The sequence below is a fragment of the Babylonia areolata genome, chromosome 1 (assembly GCF_041734735.1).
Source record: "Babylonia areolata isolate BAREFJ2019XMU chromosome 1, ASM4173473v1, whole genome shotgun sequence".
NCBI lineage: Eukaryota > Metazoa > Mollusca > Gastropoda > Neogastropoda > Buccinidae > Babylonia > Babylonia areolata.
In genome coordinates, this window is record NC_134876.1 from 12,031,580 (window position 1) to 12,054,503 (window position 22,924).

General features: G+C 41.7%; 1 protein-coding gene across 1 annotated transcript; it reads right to left on the bottom strand.

The window, feature by feature from the left end:
• Positions 1-1,480: 1,480 nt before the first annotated feature.
• On the bottom strand, positions 1,481-20,232 carry LOC143291175 (ADAM 17-like protease). Its single transcript, XM_076600892.1, has 11 exons — positions 20,045-20,232; positions 12,325-12,460; positions 11,519-11,652; positions 10,828-10,916; positions 9,649-9,755; positions 8,874-8,953; positions 7,393-7,517; positions 5,609-5,701; positions 4,109-4,183; positions 2,545-2,683; positions 1,481-1,714 (listed from the first exon to the last, which is right to left on the bottom strand). The coding sequence occupies exons 1-11, from the start codon at positions 20,178-20,180 to the stop codon at positions 1,599-1,601; spliced, it is 1,230 nt and encodes a 409-aa protein (XP_076457007.1). The 5' UTR covers positions 20,181-20,232; the 3' UTR covers positions 1,481-1,598.
• Between the last annotated feature and the right edge of the window lie 2,692 nt (positions 20,233-22,924).

The following is a 22,924-nucleotide window of genomic DNA, read 5'->3' on the forward strand; positions in this document are numbered from 1 at the left end:
ATAATTCAAATGTACAAACCATTCGCACATATGTGTCAGATATTTTAAATTCTTCAGACATTGATTTGCATGATATGGCACCTCGTGTTCTGGTGCCACCTGTCCCTCCCTGGGAGTTAACAAAAGCAAACGTCAACATATGTGCTTCTGACACAACAAAAGAAGAATCTCCACATATAATAGCAGCATCTGTCAGAATTGAATTAGAAGAAAATTTTGATTATCATTTAAAAGTTTACACTGATGGCTGGGTCCTGGATGATAACAGTGCAGGATCTGGTTTTATCATTCCTGACCTAAAAACAGAAAAATCATATTATTTAGGTAAGGGGCATTCAATTTTTACAGCTGAATTGGTGGCCATCCTTATGGCTTTAAATCATCTTGTTGATATACCAATCATAGTAAGTAATATCCTATTTTGTGTTGATTCTCAATCTGTTTTTAAAAGTTTACCCCTTTTTGAGAATAATCAAAGAGAAGATTTACTGTTTGAAATTAGGTATTTACTGCACTCCCTATCTGTGAAGGGTACAAATGTTGATTTTGTTGGATACCATCCCACACTGGATTCCTTTATAACGACCAAGCAGACAGGGCAGCAAAAAGGGGAGCAAAAAATCATATAGATAGTATAAAAGTATATTGCCCATTGTCATACAAGGAAATAAGCAATATACTAGAAAGAGACTTTTATAGGTGCTTGAATTCAAGTCTAAAACCTCGTCAGTTGACTCTCTCAGACTATGGTCTGATTCGCAGACCAATTCTGAGTTTAGCTCTCAGACTATTATCAAATTCATTACGGACCAAATATTGTTCTAATGTCAAGTGCATATGCTTTAGTAACCTGACAACTGAGCATATAATTTTTGACTGTAGCTTGATGAAGCCTTATGTACACGAAAGTGTGTCTTCACAAGTGACTGAGAACACTGATGTTTTTGACTTTTTGCATTCATTATCAGTTGTTTCTCTTGTCAGTTTAATGACTTCTCTTTTACGAAGTCCTTTAAGTAATTTCCTGTAATTGTATTTAGATTTTTTTTTGGGGGGGGGGTCAAATTTCACCCACATTTCATCCTCATTTGCCCAGTTTCTCCCAACCCTCCATTCATTCACATCTCCCACCCCTTCTAACTGATAATACTCAAATGTATTCATAAATAGTTTAACAAAATGTCTTCAATCACCGATTTGTGTGACAGGACATTAAACAAAATTCCTCCACACACACACACACACACACACACACACTACACTCACACACACTAACCATGGGCAGTGACCAGCTGTGCCTGTTCTACTGTCCCCATCAATACACACACACTACACACACACACTACACTCGCACAAACTAACCATGGGCAGTGACCAGCTGTGCCTGTTCTACTGTCCCTATCAACACACACACTACACACACACACTACACTCACACACACTAACCATGGGCAGTGACCAGCTGTGCCTGTTCTACTGTCCCTATCAACACACACACTACACTCACACACACTAACCATGGGCAGTGACCAGCTGTGCCTGTTCTACTGTCCCCATCAATACACACACACTACACACACACACTACACTCACACACACTAACCATGGGCAGTGACCAGCTGTGCCTGTTCCGACAGCACTGTGTCCCCGTTACTGTTCTGCGTGGTGCTCCAGCCTGTGTTGAGCGCTGTCTCATGGTTTTCGATGTCGCGAGCTGCACATTTCCACCACTCACTCTAAGGCCTTAAAATGGACTTTTAAACTGCTTGATAAACTTCTGAAAAAAAGAAGAACAGTAATTCTTCCAGTGGTACAAGCTGTTTTACAAGCAGCGAAAAACCGTTGATACCAGAAGTGATCAGTTTAATCATGTTGGATGCTTGCTTTTTACATTTACTTCAATGGATTTGTGCAACTAGTCATTCTGGTGACACACACACACACACACACACACACACACACAGACATACACAGCACACCACAAAACAAATAAATACACCTGAACACACACACACATACACACACACATACACATGCTCAGGCATCTGGCCTGCACAATCTGAAAATTCCTCCCTCAAAAATAAACAATTGATAAATATTCACCAAGAAACCTTTTTTTCCTATAAAGACTACAACCTTTTATGTCCACTGATATTCAATAAACAAACTAAAAATGAATACAAATATATGACAAAACCAATCAATAAAACAATCAACAACAAAAACATCATTCTATTAACTCTTTCACCACCACAGGTGACTTGTTGACATCCAGGGGTCATGTTAACAAGACCGTTTTTCACACTGTAACAAAGCTGGACAGCTGCAGCCAGTTTCCCGCCAACAGAACGACGACAAACCTTTGCCCCCTGACCTAGTTTAAGTGAAAAAGTCCACTGTATTGTTTTGACATGAACATGACTGAGAGTGTTGTTTCCAAAACATTTGGCACTGGGGAGTGTTTTTCATACAGAAACTTGGCGGTGAAAGAGTTAATCCCCAAAACAAGGCATCACTGAGGGGTGATGCACCCCATCCACCCACTGGGGGAGCAGATGCCGCCAGCAGAGCCGATCGTCTCGGCGGCAATGTAGGCCAGGCCCAGAACATTGCCCGAGAACTGCTGATGTGTGAAGAGGTGAGCCAGGCAGAAGTCCTTGAAGTACAAGTCACGACCAAACATCTGAAACCATTAACACACACACACACACACACACACAAAACATGCCACACATGTGATGTCTGACATGCAATCAGTGGCTGTAAATATGTGTTGTGATTGGTGTGTTGACATGCGATCACTGCTGTCACTGTGTGTTGTGGTTGGTGTGTTGACATGCGATCATTGCTGTCACTGTGTGTTGTGGTTGGTGTGTTGACATGGGATCATTGCTGTGACTGTGTGTTGTGGTTGGTGTGTTGACATGGGATCATTGCTGTGACAGTGTGTTGTGGTTGGTGTGTTGACATGCGATCACTGCTGTCACTGTGTGTTGTGGTTGGTGTGTTGACATGCGATCACTGCTGTCACTGTGTGTTGTGGTTGGTGTGTTGACATGCGATCATTGCTGTCACTGTTTGTTGTGGTTGGTGTGTTGACATGCGATCACTGCTGTCACTGTTTGTTGTGGTTGGTGTGTTGACATGCGATTATTGCTGTGACTGTGTGTTGTGGCTGGTGTGTTGACATGGGATCATTGCTGACTGTGTGTTGTGGATGGTGTGTTAACATACGATCATTGCTGTGACAGTGTGTTGTGGCTGGTGTGTTGACATGCGATCATTGCTGTGACAGTGTGTTGTGGTTGGTGTGTTGACATATGATCATTGCTGTGACAGTGTGTTGTGGCTGGTGTGTTGACATGCGATCATTGCTGTGACAGTGTGTTGTGGCTGGTGTGTTAACATACGATCATTGCTGTGACTGTGTGTTGTGGCTGGTGTGTTGACATGCGATCATTGCTGTGACTGTGTGTTGTGGTTGGTGTGTTGACATGGGATCATTGCTGTGACTGTGTGTTGTGGTTGGTGTGTTGACATGCGATCAGTAGCCCTGTCTAGGTGTTGTGGTTGATGTTGATGCAGATCAAGATCAACACTGTGCCCACCACTGGCTTCACTGCTGATGGGGTCCTGTGGGAGCCGCTGAAACTCCTCCAGGTGTGTGTTGTGTGTGTGTGTGTGTGTGTGTGTGTGTGTGTGTGTGTGGCTGTGTGTGTGTGTGTGTGTGTGTGGTGTCTGTGTGTATGTAAGTGAGTGTGTGTGAATTGTCCACGTGTATATGTGTGTATGCTCCTGTGCAAGCATGTGTACGTAAATCCATCACATCCAGCACCCTCTGCATTTAACAGAACTTCCGCTATCAAACACATCAAACCCAAACTACACTATAGGAGTGGGCACTGGAAGTCCTTTTTTCTTCACACACACACTCATATTCACTCACACAAACACATGCACACACACACTCAACTATGTACACACACATCACACATACACACATAAAAACTTCACAAACACACACACACACATATACTGCACACACACACACATACTGCACACACATACACAGACACACACTACACACACACACATACACACCACACACCTGGAGGAGTTTCAGCGGCTCCCACGGAACCCCATCAGCATTGAAGCCAGTGGTGGGCACAGTGTTGATCTTGATCTGCATCAACATCAACCACAACACCTAGTCAGGGCCACTGATGTCAACACACCATCCACATCACATATTTACAGCCACTCATCACAAATCAACACACCATCCTCATCACATATTTACAGCCACTCATCACAAATCAACACACCATCCACATCACATATTTACAGCCACTCATCACAAATCAACACACCATCCACATCACATATTTACAGCCACTCATCACAAATAAACACACCATCCTCATCACATATTTACAGCCACTCATCACAAATCAACACACCATCCACATCACATATTTACAGCCACTCATCACAAATCAACACACCAACCACAACACACAGTCACAGCAATGATCACATGTCAACACACCAACCACAACACACAGTCACAGCAATGATCCCATGTCAACACACCAACCACAACACACAGTCACAGCAATGATCCCATGTCAACACACCAACCACAACACACAGTCACAGCAATGATCCCATGTCAACACACCAACCACAACACACAGTCACAGCAATGATCCCATGTCAACACACCAACCACAACAAAGTAACAGCAACTGATCCCATGTCAACACACCAACCACAACACACAGTCACAGCAATGATCCCATGTCAACACACCAACCACAACACACAGTCACAGCAATGATCCCATGTCAACACACCAACCACAACACACAGTCACAGCAATGATCCCATGTCAACACACCAACCACATCACATATTTACAGTCACTCATCACAAATCAACACACCAACCACAACACACAGTCACAGCAATGATCGCATGTCAACACACCAACCACAACACACCGTCACAGCAATGATCCCATGTCAACACACCAACCACAACACACTGTCACAGCAATGATCCCATGTCAACACACCAACCACAACACACCGTCACAGCAATGATCCCATGTCAACACACCAACCACAACAAAGTAACAGCAACTGATCCCATGTCAACACACCAACCACAACACACCGTCACAGCAATGATCGCATGTCAACACACCAACCACAACACACTGTCACAGCAATGATCGCATGTCAACACACCAACCACAACACACAGTCACAGCATGTTTTGACACTTCCCTGAAACTCCTAAACAGTTCAAACACACATCCTGGAGCTCACCATGACCCCCCCCCCCCCCACACACACCCCCACCCTCCTGCCTTGGCAACCATCATAAGCAATGTAAATTATTAATAAGATGATTGATTAGCAGGCAAATAAAAAAAAATCTAGTTCTGTTAAATGATTTTTGTGTGACTAAAAAGAAAGAAATCATGCTGCAATCACGCATACTATCCATTCTCTCCGTTTCCCTCCCACACATAAACACACACACACACACACACACACACACACACACACACACACTCACACGTACACACACACACATTTACCTCAGATATTTCAAACCCCAAGCCAGTGATTTCATAGCCGATATCGAAGACAGTGCTGCGATAGATGGCATCCACTCTTTCCATCACCGAACCCTGAAAAAAGGATGATAAGTAAAACACAGATAAAATCAGATCACCTCTCAAAGTATTAAGTTTAGCTTCTTGTGTCTGATAATCATCTAACATGTTACAACAAAATGATTCAGCCATAGTAAATCTTTCATGCCAGTTCAAGTAAGATCCTGGTGACTCCCAACTTTCACAAGATGATTCAGTCAATGTCCCATGAAAAAAAAAAAGTTTATCTATCTACACACACACACACATATATATATATATATATATATATACACACACACACATACACATTATATATATATATATACACACACACACACATATAGAAATATATCCAGAAAGAGAGAGAGAGAGCCAGACAGACAGACAGTGGGACAAACAGACACACACGAAGACACACAGACTCAGAGACAGAGACAGAAATAATCTGAGTTCTCATTGTAGTTTTTTAGATACGTACTTCAACAATAACTTTAAAAAAATATAGAAAAAAAAGAAGAAAAAAAGAGGTTTCGTTTTCATCTCTCCCTCTCTCTCTCTCTCTCTAATTCTCTGACTGTCTGTCTGTATCTATCTATTTGTATTTGTATTTCTTTTTATCACAACAGATTTCTCTGTGTGAAATTCGGGCTGCTCACCCCAGGGAGAGTGTGGCGCTGTACTACAGCGTCACCCTTTTTTTTTTTTTTTTTTTCCTGCGTGCAGTTTTATTTGTTTTTCCTATCGAAGTGGATTTTTCTACAGAATTTTTCCAGAGACAACCCTTATATTGCCGTGGGTTCTTTTACGTGCGCTAAGTGCATGCTGCACACGGGACCTCGGTTTATCATCTCATCCGAATGACTAGTGTCCAGACCACCACTCAAGGTCTAGTGGAGGGGGAGAAAATATCGGCGGCTGAGCCGTGATTCGAACCAGCGCGTTCAGATTCTCTCGCTTCCTAGGCTGACGCGTTACCTCTAGGCCATCACTCCAGTCTAGCTCTCTTCCTCAGAATACAAGAGGTCCCCATTTACTGTCTTTGAATGGTTTGGAGGGTCTGGAGGCGCCACGGCAGAACTGGTCACACACTGGACTTCTGATAGTGTTCACCAGTGATCAGGGTTCAAGCCCCTCTTTCGACATAGTGTTGACGGGCGCAATAGCCGAGTGGTTAAAGCGTTGGACTTTCAATCCGAGGGTCCCGGGTTCGAATCACGGTGACGGCGCCTGGTGGGTAAAGGGTGGAGATTTTTTCCGATCTCCCAGGTCAACATATGTGCAGACCTGCTAGTGCCTGAACCCCCTTCGTGTGTATATGCAAGCAGAAGATCAAATACGCACGTTAAAGATCCTGTAATCCATGTCAGCGTTTGGTGGGTTATGGAAACAAGAACATACCCAGCATGCACACCCCCGAAAACGGAGTATGGCTGCCTACATGGCGGGGTAAAAACGGTCATACGCGTAAAAGCCCACTCGTGTGCCTGCACTTATTTCTCCACCAGTCATGCTGTTTTACACATACGCACATGCACACACACACAACTAATGAATATTTTCTTAGCGCTTTCTCCACACACACACACACACTTGCAACTACACAAGTATACAACAACAACAACAAAAAACACACACACAAAAAGAGATCAAATACACACATACAAAACCCACAAACAATCAAACGACGATTTTTCCATGCGGTCCGAAAGGATCCAGTGACTCACAATGTAGGCAGCTGTGCTGTATATGTTGTTTCCGCCGATGAAGCGGTAGAACTTGAAGTCTGCCACCGCTATCACTCTGCAGGTGCTCCAGTTGTCCGGCACCGTGGCACGCTTCACTCGCGACTCTGAACATCATGAACGGTTGTGAGCACTTGTCTAGATGTTGTCAGCTCTAGTCTAACTCAATGGCTCTGAACATCACAAACTGCTGTGAGCACTCGTCTAACTGTTGTCAGCTCTAGTCTAACTCAATGACTTTGAACATCACAAAATGTTGTGAGCACTCGTCTAACTGTTGTCAGCTCTAGTCTAACTCAATGACTCTAAACATCAGGAACTGTTGTGAGCACTAGTCTAACTGTTGTGAGCTCTAGTCTAACTTAATGACTCTAAACATCAGGAACTGTTGTGAGCGCTAGTCTGTTGTGAGCACCAGTCTAACTGTTGTGAGTGCTAGTCTAACATAATGACTCTGAACATCATGAGCTGTTGTGAGCACTTGTCTAATTCAATGATAGTCTAACCGTTGTGAGCACTTGTCTAATTCAATGAAACGCAAAGCAAATGAATGACTGGACTTGATTTACATAGGGCGCGTAAACATTTCCACACACAAGTTGTGTGTTCACAGCACACACACACACACACACACACACACACACACACACACACACACAGAAACTATAATGCCTGCACAACTGATAACACACATATACACAAATACACACATAAACACAAACACATACAATGCAACGGAGTTAGAATTTTTTTTTTTTTTTAATTGTTTTAATTAAAAAAATTAAATGTCCATGAATAGGAGAACACACAAAGTCACCTGACTAAAACTACAGGTGTCTGCAGCTGAAGAGTTCCAACCTGGACTGGACACACCTGCTTGCACGCACGCACACACACACACACACTCTCTCTCTCTCACTACTCTCTCTTACTCAAACACACAAACAAACATCCACAGACACAAACACTTGTGAATGGAGAGAGTTACCACTCTTTACTATTTGTTAATCATTTCATCTCCTGGCCTCATTATTTGTTAATTTCCAACTGAAAAACCACAGAGGCAACCACGTGTTTCTTCTGTATTGTCCATGTGTTCTGTGTGGCTTGTTCAGGATTAAAGAGGCTATGCCAGTCTTGAATAAAAAGCTAATTTGTGTTTGCACATTTCTTCTGTCTTTGCTGCTGTGTGCACATGTCAAATGATCCATATAAGGGCAGGCCCGCGCTTCCTTTTGTGAGGAAGTGTCTGGGTTTGTTCCAATGTAACTTTTATTTACCTGTGTGCTAGCTGAATCGGTAGCGTAAGCAGCACTGACTTGAAGTTGTGTACCTTGTGAATGGAGAGAGTTACCACTCTTTACTATTTGTTAATCATTTCATCTCCTGGCCTCCTTATTTGTTAATTACCCATACACAGTGTTCATGAAAGACCAGCCCTAATTTAAAGTTAGAAAACATACCTTCTAATGTCTCAATGGTCATCCCAAATCTGGAATAAAGATCTGGATCATCAGCGTGACTGGCACCACAAAAGGAGGGTCTGGAAATGCAAAACAGACTTTTCTTCATTTTGTCTGGGACACTTTTCTTCCTTTAGTCTGGAGTATAAAAAAGTAAAATAAAATAAAATAAAATAAGGTAAAACCACCAAACTGAAACTGACAGCAGGAACTCAAAAACTAAACATATTTCCTATCAACAAAAGATAGCTTGATGATTAAAACTCAGTTGTAAACAATGTTGTTGTTTTTTTCAGGCAATTTTTGGTAACAGAAATGGGGATCCTTGACTGCTGAAACAGGCATCTTGCTGTGCCTCAAGAGATCTCTTTCTTCCATGCACAAAAAGCATTACTTTATTTAGCTAAACCATCTGCACTGATTTGAAAAAAAAACACAAGAAAAAAAATCAAGCAGATTCAACAAATTGTTAACAAGGTCCTGTCAAATTAACATTTTCAACAGTTCTGTTCAACATTCAACTTCTTTTAAAACAAACAAAGAGCTCAGTGTGAAAAAATGTCAAGGCGTTATGGCATTATCACAGGTTTTTTTCTAAACATGTTCATACATGAACAGCATTTCTGATGTCTGCAATCTCTGACACACTGAAGTTCAATGCGAGCATAAAATTCAAAATACGTATTTTGCTCATCCCCAACCATTTCATGACTGACGAACACACTAACAACAGTACATACACAGTCATTTCAGACTGAGTACACTGTGAACTTACCCTTTTCTGTTCTTGTTCTCTTCCCAAATGATGTCTGACGAACGATATGCTATCATCTTCCCGTGATGCTCCCCTATCTCCTTCTCCTGTATATGTCGCTTGGCTTCCTGGTGAAGCAATGCACAGCAATCACAAAATTACATTTACAACAAAAAAGATTGTCCACCACACACACACATGCTCCATTTCTGACACTTTCATAACCTATTCAATTCAAAATACTTTATCTGCTTCAACCAAAAACAGAAAATTTTCTTTAGGCTCACTTAAAATAAAATGCCCCTCACTGACACACCCTTCACTTATGATGTCTGACGAACGATATGCTATCATCTTCTCATGATGCTCCCCTTTCTCCTTCTCCTGTATATGTCGCTTGGCTTCCTATTAACTGGACTGAGAGACTTTTTGTTTTGAAAAAAAACACAGTAAAAATTTTTTTTTTTTTTTTTCTTTTTTCTTTTTTTTCTTTTTTTTTTTTTAAAAGAGAAGCATTCACACAGCTCTGAATCTTGTGCAGAGAAAAATCAAAGCACTTTCACACCAGTCATTTCACACGCATGCATAACTCTGTATCACAGCCCAACTTGTTATCACTTAATAATTTTCAATCCAAATCCAATAATGATGATCACAATGATACTGCATACTAATGCTCTATTTGCCAGACAGGGAATTGTGGCAATGAAAGTTTTAGATGCAAAAGTATCAAGTGTGTATTAACCGAATGTATAATATATGAAATGGAGTGCACCACTTAGATATATCTGTACACCATTCACACAAATGAAACAGATAAATAATGAATAAAGCATGGCTCCCAGTATTGTTTCAAAGGGGATAAAAACGAGAGAAAGAGAGAGAAAGAGAGAGAGAGAGACAAAGACAGAGAGAGAGACACGGACAAAGAGACAGAGAGAGAGAGAGAGAGAGGTGACAGATAAACTCTTCTTCCATTTGTTCAGCGCAAGGAAACAGACAAATGAAAACAAATATTGAAACAAAAGACTTACACTCCATGATACAAAACCCCAACAAATTCAAACCAGAGAATACACATAAATTCAGTATAGGTAAACATCACCGAAACACATGCACACGCACAAAAAAGGTACAAAAACATAACCTTGTTTAAATGCAAACATCTATGCTTATCACTATCTTGCCAAAACCACATACCTCAATTCCATATACAACTCCATTATATGTGATTCTTCCTTCAAACACTCCGTCTGAGAAATATCCATGGACATCTGACAAAGAATCATCTGCACAAACACATACACACACACACACACACACATGCACGCATGTACGCACGCGCACACACACACACATGGACTTACATGCACATGCATGAACACACACACACACGCACACACACACACACAATATAGATATTATTAAGTCATGTGGCACCACTTGACGTTCAATTCAATACAGGAAAGAGCAAAACTATATCAACTAGTTTTCAAAAAGAAAAAAGAAAATACAAATGATGTTAAAACATTTCTATCATATTAAATTTTGGCACATTATTTTCTTCTTTTTTTTTTTTTATCAACTATGCAATTATGTGTTCATACTTTCTTCAGAGCTATGGTCTTCAAAATAATTCATATGTTTCTCCACATTGAATGCCTGTATTAGTGTATAAATCCTAATAGGCAAGATCACCTTTTGCAAAAACACAAAACATTTGACTTTCATAAAAAAAAAAAAAGCCAAACGTGAGACAGATTATTCCGAAATAAGCTAATAAAGAAAACTAGAAAGACAGAAAGAAAAGAGTGGGAAAGAAAGGAGAAGAAGTAGAACAAAGTTTCAGTGTTTCTTCCAACAGCAGTGATGATCATGTCGTAGAATTCACCTTCACATGTGCCCACCAAAAACTGCTCGGTGTCAAAGTCGTTGACCTGATTTTCCCCTGTGCCGTCAACAACAACCAGACGGAAGGAAGGTGTGAACAGATTCTTCCTGGGGTACAGATGGCAAACTAACGTCCTGAAAAATAAACATAAAAAAACATCCCGTTTGTTTTTCACATTGTGCACTTCACAAAATACTGAACACATTTCACATTCGGGAGGGGTGGGGGTGGGGGTGGGGGGCAGAAAGTAAAAAAAGCCAAACAAGACTGAACCAAGTAGAAATGTTTGAAAAAAAACAACCCACACACAGTCAGACTAAGAAACATCATTCATAGCAGAACGTGAGATTAACTGAGATAATAATATAATTAAATATACTGTCAGTGGATAAATGCTTCCAGTATAGCCTTTTCTATCTCTGCCTCTCATGTTCTCTTTTCACTAGTAATCTCTCTCTCTCTGTCCTACTGTATATGGAATGTGGCCTGTACATGTCTTTATCTCTATGGTTTTGGTGTGTGTGTTTTTTCTCTGATTAGTTCTTTTGTTTTTAGTTTTGCCCACAGGGCTGGATGTAAATTTTTTTTTTTAAAGTAGTAATGCACTTTCCTCTTGAAATATAATTGTTTCATTTCTCTCTCTCTCACTCACTCTCTCTCAGTCTTTCTTTCTCTCCAAGTCAACACACACTACAGTACAATGCATGTGCAAATATGTAGATCTCTGCACATCTTTACATATCTACCACTTGGCTTTAATTACACAAAACAAACAAGGCCAAAGATGGAGCAGAAACATGGTTTACATGTTGAAAATTCTGATGGTCAGTTCGTGTCCCTGACGAGGCCGCTGGTGGTGGGGGCCCAGGCTGCGGCGTGAGCGGGCCAGGACATCGTGTGAGTGCAGCACCTCATAGTACCTCAGTTTGTCTTCCAGAGCACCTGCACAACAACAACGCTATTGTATTAATGTACCCCTGAAAACAGAGTATGGCTGCCTACATGGCAGGGTAAAAACGGTCATACACATAATAAAGACCACTTGTGTACATACGAGATACGAGTGAACGTGGGAGTTGCAGCCCACGAACAAAGAAGAAGTATTACTGTATTGTATTATATAACTCTTTTTTGTCACAACAGATTTCTCTGTGTTAAATTTCAGATGCTCTCCCAAGGGAGAGCGCATCGCTACACTAACAGTGCCACACATTTTTTGGCATTTTTTTCCTGCCTGCAATTTTATTTGTTTTCTTATCGAACAGGATTTTTCTACAGAATTTTGCCAGGGACAACCCTTTTGTGGCTGTGAGTTCTTTCACATGCACTGCTCATGGGACCTTGGTTCTTCGTCTCATCGAAATGACTAGCATCCAGACCACCACTCAAAGTCTGGTGGAGGAGGAGAAAATACTAGCAACAATGGGATTCGAAGCAGTGCACTCAGTTTCTCTAGTTTCCTAGGTGAGCGCGTTACCTCTAGCCAGTCTAGGCCATCATTCCACATCACACCATATCATTATTATTGACACTTTTAAGATCCTACATATCTAAAAGGAGCAGATGCCTCACCTTCACATGAACCCAATATGCTTATCAGGCCTTGAGAGAGTGACCAAGCTCTAGGCACTTCACAAACATAGCGTCATTTGCACAACAGGCTGCCTGCCTGGGTAGAGCCGACTGACAGCTGCCTTTAAGCGCTCATCGTTTGTTTCCTGTGTCATTCAATCAGGCTCCAGTCATGCATACAGACAATCACACACATATACAAGAAAAGTGGATGTCATGACGAAATTTTGCCGGGGACAACTCTCTTGTTGCTGTGAGTTCTTTAATGTCTATTAAGAGCATGCCGCACACAGGACCTCATCTTATCTAAATGACAAAGATCCAGACCTCACTAAAGGTCCAGTGGAGGGGGAGGAAATTCTGGCAAGTGTGGGAGGTTTAGGCAGACTGAGTCCAGTGCACATCTATTTTTAGCTGCCCATCGCAGCCCCCCGTTTCCATCCTCCACCCACTTCACACCACCCTCCTTGCAACATACCACCACTTTCAGGTTCCTTCCCTCACTCTCCTTCTTTGCATTCATGGCTGAAAATGCCAATGTACCCTCACACTGGTCAATGAGTGGGCTTTTATGTGTATGACTGGTGTTACTCTGCCACATACGCTACCATACTCCATTTTCCAGGGTGTGTGTGTGCTGTTTTTGTTGATTTTTTTTTTTTTTCAAATTTTTTTTTTCGAACAGGATTCTGACATTCCTGTTCCATGTTCTGCATATTATGCACACATGAAGGAGATTCAGGCACTAGCAGGTCTGACCATCTGTCAACCAAAGAGATTCCAAAAAATCTCCACTCTTAAACCATGATCAAGCGCCCAACAAGGATTTGAACCCAGGATCCTCATACTGAAAGTCCAGTGCTTTGACCACCCAGCTGTTGCACCCCTCATTCTATCACTCCCCAAATGCCAGCAGTCCACAGAACACCCTCAATATCCGGCCATCCACTGGACAGCACTGTTCACTTGCCACCACCCCCATCCCATGGGACACTACCTACCGTCGTACCGGTCAATGACTGTCTCCCCTATAAGATAAGATAAGATAAAACAAGAATAAGAAGATAAGATAAGATAAGAATAACTTTATTATCTCCAACTGGAGAAATTTGGTCAGGTGCACTATCACAACATAGACAAGTAAACAACATGGGGACCATAACTGTAAAAGCCAACAACAGCCCCTACAAATATTACAAAGATACAAATGTAAAAAATATCACATACATCGTTTCATACATACATCCACACACTGCAGGTAATAACTAGTATTCTTAATGTAAAAACAGAAAGAATTAAGAAACATTATTTGAATATAATTATAAACATAGCCTACTATACTGCACATTGATTATAATAGACAGATAAGATAAGAATAAAGATGAATTGCGGAAAACCACAACCAGATAATCAGCACACACCCGCACCGCACCCCCACCCCCCCCACCCCCACACACACCCACCCACCACTCACCCCACACACACGGATAACTTGCTTAAACAAGAGTAATAAACATATGTTCTCAAATAAAAGCATTTCACATATTCGCTTTTAAAAACATTGCAATTAATTATTACATCGTATGTAATATTACATGTGTAATAACCCCTTCCCTCCACCCTACCTACCCTCCCCCAACCCCACAGAGGGTGATCATCATGTTTCTCCAATGACAGCACCCTTTATGTTAATTTATAGACACCCAAGACCTTGACATGAACTCATTATCAGCAAGGAAGTGGAAAGGAAACTGAAACCAACATCACCACAAAGCACAATTATGTTAACTCGGATATGGTAGGGACATAGAAAGCGAGGTCGCGAACAGGAAAGTGTAATGTTCAAAATGAAGCTTCTGGGCTGAACAGGCTGCTTTGCTTAATGCTCCCCCCACTCTCCCCTGACCCTGTGTCAGTGTATGTGTTACCTCACAGGTGAACCACACAGCATGGGAGGTCCTGTTCCATTCCTCTTATGAATGTGTGTGTGTGTGTGTGTGTGAACAAAAGCTGAGATTAACTTTTCTTTTTAATGCAATGTCAATAAAAAGTGGAACAGGTTAATCACACACACATGCACACATGCCACACAAACAACACACACACACACACACACATGCATGCATGCACCCCCCTGCCACCCCCCCACCCCCACCCCCCACACACACACGCACAAATTTTGGCTGTAAAACTAAACAAAATCAAAAAGAGAAAATTATATTATATCTATATATATACATTCATCAGTTTAAGATTAACTAAAGCCTTCACAATAGATCATTTCTCAGTCACAAACTATAGAAAAATCTAGAATAACACCCAAAATGCCGACATAATTATGAGGAAAGAGTAGAAAGGGATGTGAGTGTGTGTGTGGGGTGGGGGGGGGGGGGATTCTTCTGACCAAGGCCACTGCACGTCTCTGTCTGGCGCAACCATGGAGACCACTGGTGCCGGGTTGGCAGGCATGTTGATTCCCTATTGTGCCCACCAGTACCACACCCACCCACCCACCTGGCCCTGTCATTATCCTCCATTGTGCTGTGACAGCGCACACATCAACTGTGTATCATGGCAAGCATTCCTCCCCTGGATAAAAATCAATTTAATTAAAGGAAAAAAATATGAAGATGATTTAAAAGCCATATAAATTAGTAATTGATCAATAAAAGAAGCATACATCCATCACACAGCAATGATCAAAATCACCTGTACAGTTCTGAGCAACAAGGATTATCAATCACAGCTTTAAACTGAATGCATGATTGTGAGATACTTTAAGCACAGTATTTAAACAGTTACCAGCTCAATGAATATCAAATAAATTAATTTGCAATCTCAAACCTCTAAAAAAAATTTTTTTTTTACCTACATCACAGTACATGACATCTCTCTCTCTCTCTCTCTCTCCCCCTGTGTGTGTGTGTGTGTGTGTGTGTGTGTGTGTGTGTGTGTGTGTGTGTGCCAGTAGAGGAAATTGGAAAGGTGATACCACAAATGTCAAAATGATCACAAAGCTGGTTGTTTGGCATTAGGGGGTGGGAGTAGTCGATCCCACCAAACACACACACACACACACACACACACAAAAGGTTTGGAAAGGAAAGGGTGGGAGGAGGGGTCATTGGGGAAGGGTGGAAAAGGGACAAGAGAAGGTAAGAGAGACACAGGTAAGGGAAAACAATAACATTTAGAGGGGGGAGTGGCCAGCAGGAGGAGGCCATAAAATGATAAATTACCCCTGAATATATCAAACTGCATTCTCAATCTAGAAACACACACACACACACACACACACACACACACACACACAAGCATCCTTGGCATGGATCCAAGGCACCTTAGATGGGAGGACATTCACACACACACACCCTGCCTCAAACTATACTGTGAAGGAACTAGCCAGTGTCTATATTTACTGCTGCTGCAATGACTTGAGCCTTGAACTTGACACCCCAATCTCAAGTGTTTGTGCCAGTTGTTGGTGGTGTTCAAGCTTCAACTGCTGTGCTGGAGAAATTTAACAGACACTGACACTGTCTCAGGATGACTGACTTCCTTGTCATAATATCAGCATCACTTTCACAGAAGCACAGTAACAACAACAAAAATTTTTTAATGAAAAGGTCTTACAACCTTTCACAGCCTTGGTATAGAAAAATGCCAACAGCAAAGTGAGAGCTGTATTATCAATGGTTTCTCCACTGCAATGGGAAATCATTTACAGCTTAGTCTTTTGTGAAGGACTATGACTCGCAAACTAGGAGGCAAAAACTGCACTGGCTCTTAGTGCTGCAGCCTTGGGGGCTAGGTGGCCTTTGGGAACAATCCCACCGCCTACTGTCCTAAAACCCTCTTGGCCAAGAGAGTGGGGATGTAAGTTGGGCAAGAGTCTCCACTGTAATCAAATTCTAGCCCAGAAAGTCGGGACAGCAGTTACCTCCTCTGCTGTTCTGGTGGTCAAAGTCGGACACGACTGACTGTCATACACAGGAAGATGGATCCCAGTCCTCTCCTTCCGCTGATTTAATCTTCCCTACCTGAGACAAGTACCAGTTCACGCCAAGGTGGAATGAGGAAAATCAGAGTAAAGTGCCTTTTCCAAAGATACAACACCAAATGGAGCCTCGAACCCGGGGCAGTGTTGAACAGTGGATCAACACCAAACCAACTCTGCCACAGCACCCCTCTTATTCAGCAAGATATATTCGTAGTAAGAAAAAATAAATGATTCAAATAACTTCACTGACTTAGCTCTAAATCTGACGGATATGTGTTCTGTTCTGAAGAACTAAACAGTTTTTTGTTTTCATATAACACTGTTAATAGCATTAATGAATGAGAGAAAAAAAATTAGCATGGAGAATCTAGGTTTCAATTACTACTTTTTAATATGATAACAGATAAAAAACCCAAAATAATTATTTAGATATTGAAAAAATATAACTGCTTCAAGGGATGTATATAACTGTTTGATGAAAAAAGCCTGAAATTATCTGCAGTAAACACACACACACACACACACACACACACACACACACACACACACACACACATTCAGTAATTTACACACAAACACACATTTCCATTCATTTGGACAATTATCTATGAAATGTAAATGCAAATGCGTGCGTGCGTATGTGTGTGTGTGTGTGTGCGTGTGTGTGTGTGTGTAGGGAAGTGGTTGATGGTGGCAGTGACAAGTAAATATATATGCCTTTGTGTGTGTTTAACTGACATGGGGAGAGAGAGAGAAAGTGAGTATGAGACTGCGAGTGATATTGAGACACCTAGGCAGAACTGAACCATGATCTTTCCATTCACATAATGTCTCCAGGGATGGACTGCAACTGATACACTACCCTTCTTTTTCAAACATTCATTCATTTATTGATCATTTTCATCTTGACAAAAGCAGACTGTCACTTATTAGTTTTGTACACACCCCTGAAGATACAGAAATAATCATAAAAAAGAAGTATATATTACCATTAGTATTGTCACTTTTGTACAGGGCTCTTGTAAACTGTATTTTCTGAGCCTGCTCTTCTTAAGTCTCACTCTCACACTGATCAGCACTTAGGCACCTTTGGTTAAAAAGTGTGTGGTTTTTTAAGTTAAAAGCAATTTATGTACTATAGCCTTTTACAGCCGTAAGGACAGTGAAGTCATATCCACTGTGTCTATGGCTCAACATAGGAAGGCAGGGCAGAATCCTCTCTGTAATGTCTACATGTTTTATATCAGTCTGTTTATATAAACAGACATGGTTACGATAAAGTGATTATTGGTAACCCGGGCAATTTAAGAACCCATATATATATATATATATATATAGTTGATGTTACTGAACAGATGGCATTAAACAGACTGCAGCTCAACATCCAGTCTGTTATTCTATTATATGAAATAACGGTGACTCTACACTCTCTTCCACTGCTTTAACTTTCCCTGGCTGAAATCAGGTACCCAGTATGTGATTCACACCTGGGTGGAGTGAGAAAAATCTGAGTGAAATGCCTTTCCCAAGAATACAAACTGAAACTCTGATCACTGCTGAACACTGGGTCAGAAATCCCACGCTTAACTGATTCTGACATAGCACCTCTGCCCCCCCCCCCCCCCTAACCCTCCCTTACCCTGCCCCCCCCCCTCCTGTCCACCTCCCCTCCCCCTCCCACCCCTGTTATCTACCTCAGATCAAGTTTAAATAAATGGTGGGTTCTGAAGTGACCAGTCAATCACTTCTTATCTCCATAAACCCTTCCATGTTTTGGTTACAGTGTCTGATAATCTGCTTCTACCATCAGAATACAGTTAATTGCTGTGAAGCAAATCAAGTTAATACAGTAATGACACAGGTTTCATTGACTCAGTTCTCAGATACCTTTGGGTTATAGGGCTAGCCCTTTAGTTTGCCTTTGCATTCCTGGAAGAATGATAAGGGTTTTTTTTCCTATCTATTGACTTTGTGTGTGTGTGTGTGTGTGTGTGTGTGTGTGTGTGTGTGTGTGTGTGTGTGTAACTGCATGCGTGTGTGCGTGCGTGTGTGTATACATGTGTGTGTGTGTGTGTGTGTGTGTGTGTGTGTGTGTGTGTGTGTGTGTGTGTGTGTGTGTGTGTGTGTGTGTGTGTGTGTGTGTGTGTGTGCGCGCGCGCTCCTGTGATTACCCCTTCCCCTCCCAATATACAGCAAAATTATTTTTGGTTCATTAAAATTTGTGGGCCGAGTGTTCTGGTACTGTGCAGTCTTGGTGAACAACAGCAAACAATGACATTATATTTAAATCTGAAATTCCTAAGTGAAATCTCACTATGGGGCAATAGCCGAGTGGTTCAAGCATTGGACTTTCAATCTCATGGTTCGGGGTTCTAATCACGGTAACGGCGCCTGGTGGGTAAAGAGTGGAGATTTTTTCCGATCTCCCAGGTCAACATATGTGCAGACCTGCTAGTGCCTGAACCCCCTTCGTGTGTATACGCACGCTGAAGATCAAATACGTACGTTAAGATCCTGTAACCCATGTCAGTGTTCGGTGGGTTATGGAGACACGAAATTACCCAGCACGCATGAACCACGACAGAGTCATGGGCAAGTCGATGTTGGTCGTGTAACGGAAAGAAGAAGATAGTACTTAACGGGAGTTAACCCTCCATCAGTCATCGAGATAGTTAACCCCACATTAGTCATCCAGATAGAACTTTGTGAAACACACAAAGATCTATACCTTATTACCTATAACTCCAAAAATATCGTCTGATCTCACGCCGCAGTATGCAGAATTAAACGCTAATGCATATCACAAGCAGTCGAAAGATTGTGTACAAGTGTGCTGATTACACCAATTCTAAAATTGTTGTTTCTATCGTCCATGCACGTTGTTTCAAGATCCATTTTGCCCTATGCTTCACATAATGATAATGACATTTTTATAGAACAGAAACGAAACTTACCCTGAGAGAAAACAAGGAGACATGTGGTCACCACCCAAATCAACATGAATTTGGACATAATCTTTGAAAACACTAAATCCGGTTGCTTGAAGTGATCATTTGTCTTAGATAAGTCCTCAAAAGAAGGAAGGCCCATGTTTAAGACATTCGTTGTCCGTTGTTTCAGGGTTTCTCTGGGCTACTTTCAGACTGGGCCAGTTGCCGAGCCAATCACGCTGGGTTTCCGAGCACTTCCGCAGTCAAGTTCGCGCTGTAGTAAAAATTGCCGCGTAGACTGACTACCATGTATGTGGACTGCACCTCCCCCCCCCCCCAACAAATAAATAAAACGTCATTGATCTCAAGCTTTACAACATCTCGATCTTATGGAGGAATGCCAATAGCCGGTTGTTAATGTTGATCGCGACGGCAACAGCATCTGTATTCATTACATGCAGCAGCCCTCCCTTACTGTATTTCATTGTCGTCGCCATCGTCGTGATCGTTGCTGTTGTTATCTGGTGACCGTTAGAAAGAGAGCGTTTCTGCTGGCTGTATACCTCGACAGGGAAATCCATGAAGGATTTGCTGCGCAATCTGGTACATCATGATGTTAATTTGGAATATGACTTTACTTGAGATACGTTTTTGACAAGCTCGGGTCACTTATCCTTCTTCTTTTCTTCTTCAGTGTTGAGGGCCCACAATCAGACTTGATTATTCTGGCACCTATAACACCTAGAAGGGTGATCAACTGAGGTGGTTGTCGGTATTTATAAACTAATATTACATTGTGTTTTTTTGTGTTTTTTTATGAGCACTTTCTGTGATAAATCAGTTTCCCGAGGAGCGTTGCATTACTTTTTCACTGCCTACATGATATCCTGCTAATCATGATAGATAGCTGCTGGGAGCAGAGCTGAGTTAAGACATAAATTCAAAGTATTGATACGTTTAAGGGGAAAAAAGGGGTGATATACAGAGAGATTCAAGTGTTTCCCTCTCAAACTCAGCTGCTCGTCTGATCTTGAAAGTCTCGGATCTCGCTGCCGTGACAGCCCGATATACTGTGACACTCTGGCCCTCTGGCTTCCAATATCTGAAACAATATGACTAAAGAAAACTTGTATATGTTTCAATTCATTGAATGGTTCTGCGCAATCGTACCATGCCTTTCTGTTCTTGTGAAAATTAACAGTACATTCCGCGGCCATGGCTTTGTCTCACTGCAGTGACACGCGCGCCGCGGGCACACACACACACACACACTGACATACATACGCGCGCGCGCGCGCACACACACACACACACACACACACACGTGCATGCACGGGCAATGGGGTCGATATAATTATGTTAAAATTTAAAAAGTGGAAGGAAAAAGTGCCCAAAGGAAAAGTTTTGTGTTTGTTGCGTGTATGCATGATCTGATCTTCATTAAGTAAGGTTTTGAGACGGTAATATTTTTCTTCAACGCACCAAATCGAATTATTTTCGAAATATTTGAATAAAAACATTTCTTCGCTAATCTATCCCAATATCATTTCTTTAAACGCCGACTCTCAAAATTTCACCCATAAACACCCATTTCTATTTGATTTCTGATTATGAAGAATATGTTGTTATGCTAATGGGGAAAACCCGTAGGGGAGATAAGTATGAATTGGGCTAAAACCGGTTAACATGAGAATTTTACCCCACGAGAAATTTACTCATGAGTAAAAAAATTTTTAAAAATATTTTTTGAAAATCCCTAGGAAAATTTTACTGTATAAGCAGACAAAATGTACTCAACCATGAAAAATCAAGTCTGCATGATTTCACTTTTGGAATACATTTATTGTGCAAGAATTTTGCTCCCAATCCATGATACCAGATAACTTTGTTATACCATTGATTTCTGAACTGAACCATGCGCAGAGTTCTGTTGTCGCCTGAGACAGACGGACGCCAGCAACCATTGATTTCACACACACATGTACCTGGACATATGCACACACATTCACAAGCATATGCCCCACACCTGCAAATATATGCACACAAGTGCATTAATTGGGTCTCTTGTGAGCATCGTGTAACAAAGGATTTTTGGATGATTTCACTCCTGTCTTTGACAAAAGGTGCATGTGGGCATCAGTCTCTTTGAAACTGATTTATCAATGTGAGTTACAGTGCAGGTTTAAAGATAAGCATGAGGACTTTGGTGTTTGCATGGGTGTCCAGTGGACTCAGTTCCAGAATGCAAATACGTATACAGACACATGAAAACATACACATGCTTGTGCATGCACATGCACACTTGTGCATATACACACTCAAATACATGCACTTACAGACAGAAGTGCATACCTGAATGTGCCCACATGCACGCACACACACATGAGCTGTCCTCACTGACATGGATGGTGGTGTGTCCCATCATTTTCTGCACACAGACACATTTCCATGTGTCTGGAGAAAGGTTGTTTGATGGAAGCCGACCTGGAGCAGCTTCTTGGGAAATTGAGAACCGTTTGTTCAGTGCCAGTCATTAAAGAGTTCTGGTCATTGACGTTTTCCCAGACCCATCCTCCTCCATGCCCCTTGGCCTGTGCTGTAGACTTTTCCTGGCGTATGTTTTTCACCTCACCTCCTCTCGAGAACACTGTGTTAGGGTCACTGGTCTCCCTCCTCTGGTTCTCTGTCACACCCCAGCTGTGTGTACTAGTGTGAGGCTGCTTTTGAAACACTCACAGAATGAGATCTGTGTGCAATATGCCAGTTTTGGAAACATGTTCTGTATTCGGTGGTTGGCTGTAAGCACAATACATTGTCAGAAACACACACACACACACACACACACACACACACAGAGAGAGAGAGAGAGAGAGGACATGTTCAAAAGAACCACAGAAGTTTAGT